The sequence below is a fragment of the Merops nubicus genome, unplaced genomic scaffold, assembly GCF_000691845.1.
Source record: "Merops nubicus isolate BGI_N331 unplaced genomic scaffold, ASM69184v1 scaffold1208, whole genome shotgun sequence".
Lineage (NCBI taxonomy): Eukaryota > Metazoa > Chordata > Aves > Coraciiformes > Meropidae > Merops > Merops nubicus.
Genome location: NW_008624889.1, coordinates 1 through 1,315, shown reverse-complemented (window position 1 = coordinate 1,315; position 1,315 = coordinate 1). Strand labels below are relative to the sequence as shown.

Genomic DNA, 1,315 nt, shown 5'->3' with positions numbered 1-1,315 from the left:
TAGTGTCACCCTGTGGATGGGCTCTCATTGTAGCTGAAGGAGAGCACTGGAAGCTTGAATGAATCTAAGAACCATGGCTTATTGAGTAGAAAACCCTCAGGCTGTGAGACTGCTGGGTACACTTACAGCAGCTTATGCTCCAAGTCTTGTTAAACTAGACAAAATTCAATATTGCACTATATCTTCATATTACCACCATAAAGGCATCTTCTTGCATGAACTACACGCTTCCTGTATTTTATACAATATACAGTATCTTGGTCAATGACAATGAGCCCACAATCTCTCCATAAACTAACCAAATTCTAATTATTTCTGTATTGTTTTCTTCTAAAGTTTCTTCAAGGTGTGATGCTAAACCTTAATTCGCTGGCCTGTTTTTATTATTGTAAAACTACTTTACACTTATTTCTGTGTTTCTAATAAAACTCATTAGGTATTTTCATTTGTATTTACTTTCAAGAGCTAAAAGAGCTGCCCCATGGCCCCGCTGCCCGGCGCCGAGCTGGTGCAGAGCTCGCTGCAGCTGTACCGCTACCTGCTCCGCTGCTGCAGGCAGCTGCCCGAGGAGAGCATTCGCCAGCATTACAGACATGCAGTCAGGCAGGTGAGAACAGGTGGCTTTTCTCTTCTGAATCTAGTGTGCCAGGGTTTGATTTGTTTTGGTTTTCTCCTCCTGCACTTTGGCCTATTTTTTTTTACCTCCTGGCACTTAAATTATTCTTCTGTAAGCCTGAAACATACTGGGTGGTGGATGAGTGGATTAGGTGCTACAATGTATATTTTACCTTTTCAAATCAACTGTTTGTTTGGGTCAAATATTTTCCTGGAGATTTAAAAGTGAAGGTTATTTTGGCTCCGGTGTGTTAAGGCGGCTGCTCGGTGTAACGCTGTGAATGTTTCAGAGTTTCAAAGTTCACGCTGATGAAGATGACCCTGAACGAATCCAGCAGATTATTAAGAGAGCCATTGAAGATGCTGACTGGGTCATGAATAAAGTAAGTGCATCAGATTGTCAAAGTTCTGCTCTCTCAGTTCAGATCAAAGCAGAAAAAAATTGGAAAGCCGATGAGGAGCAGCAAAAACTGTTCCATTGTCCTGGACATGGCAGTGTCTGGGTGAAAGGAAATACCCAGCCACGAGGGATTTAGGATTGTGATAGTTCTTGCTTAAAAATTCTTCCTTGTCGATGTAAATTTGTGTGGTTTTTAGAACTGATGATGCTTTCAGTTGGTGTGTCTATTGATCTTTGTTTCCATGAAGAATTCTGTTAGATTTCAGCAGTGATGGCTAGTGTAAATCTAGTACAGAAGAA

At 41.3% G+C, this 1,315-nt stretch overlaps 1 protein-coding gene across 1 annotated transcript; it reads left to right on the top strand.

The window, feature by feature from the left end:
* Positions 1 to 481: 481 nt before the first annotated feature.
* LYRM9 (LYR motif containing 9) lies at positions 482 to 998 on the top strand (the record flags this gene model as incomplete). The annotated part of the gene is made up of 2 exons (XM_008945473.1): positions 482 to 607; positions 906 to 998. Coding segments are annotated over exons 1-2 (219 nt in total), but the record flags the coding sequence as incomplete, so codon positions are not given.
* Positions 999 to 1,315: the final 317 nt, after the last annotated feature.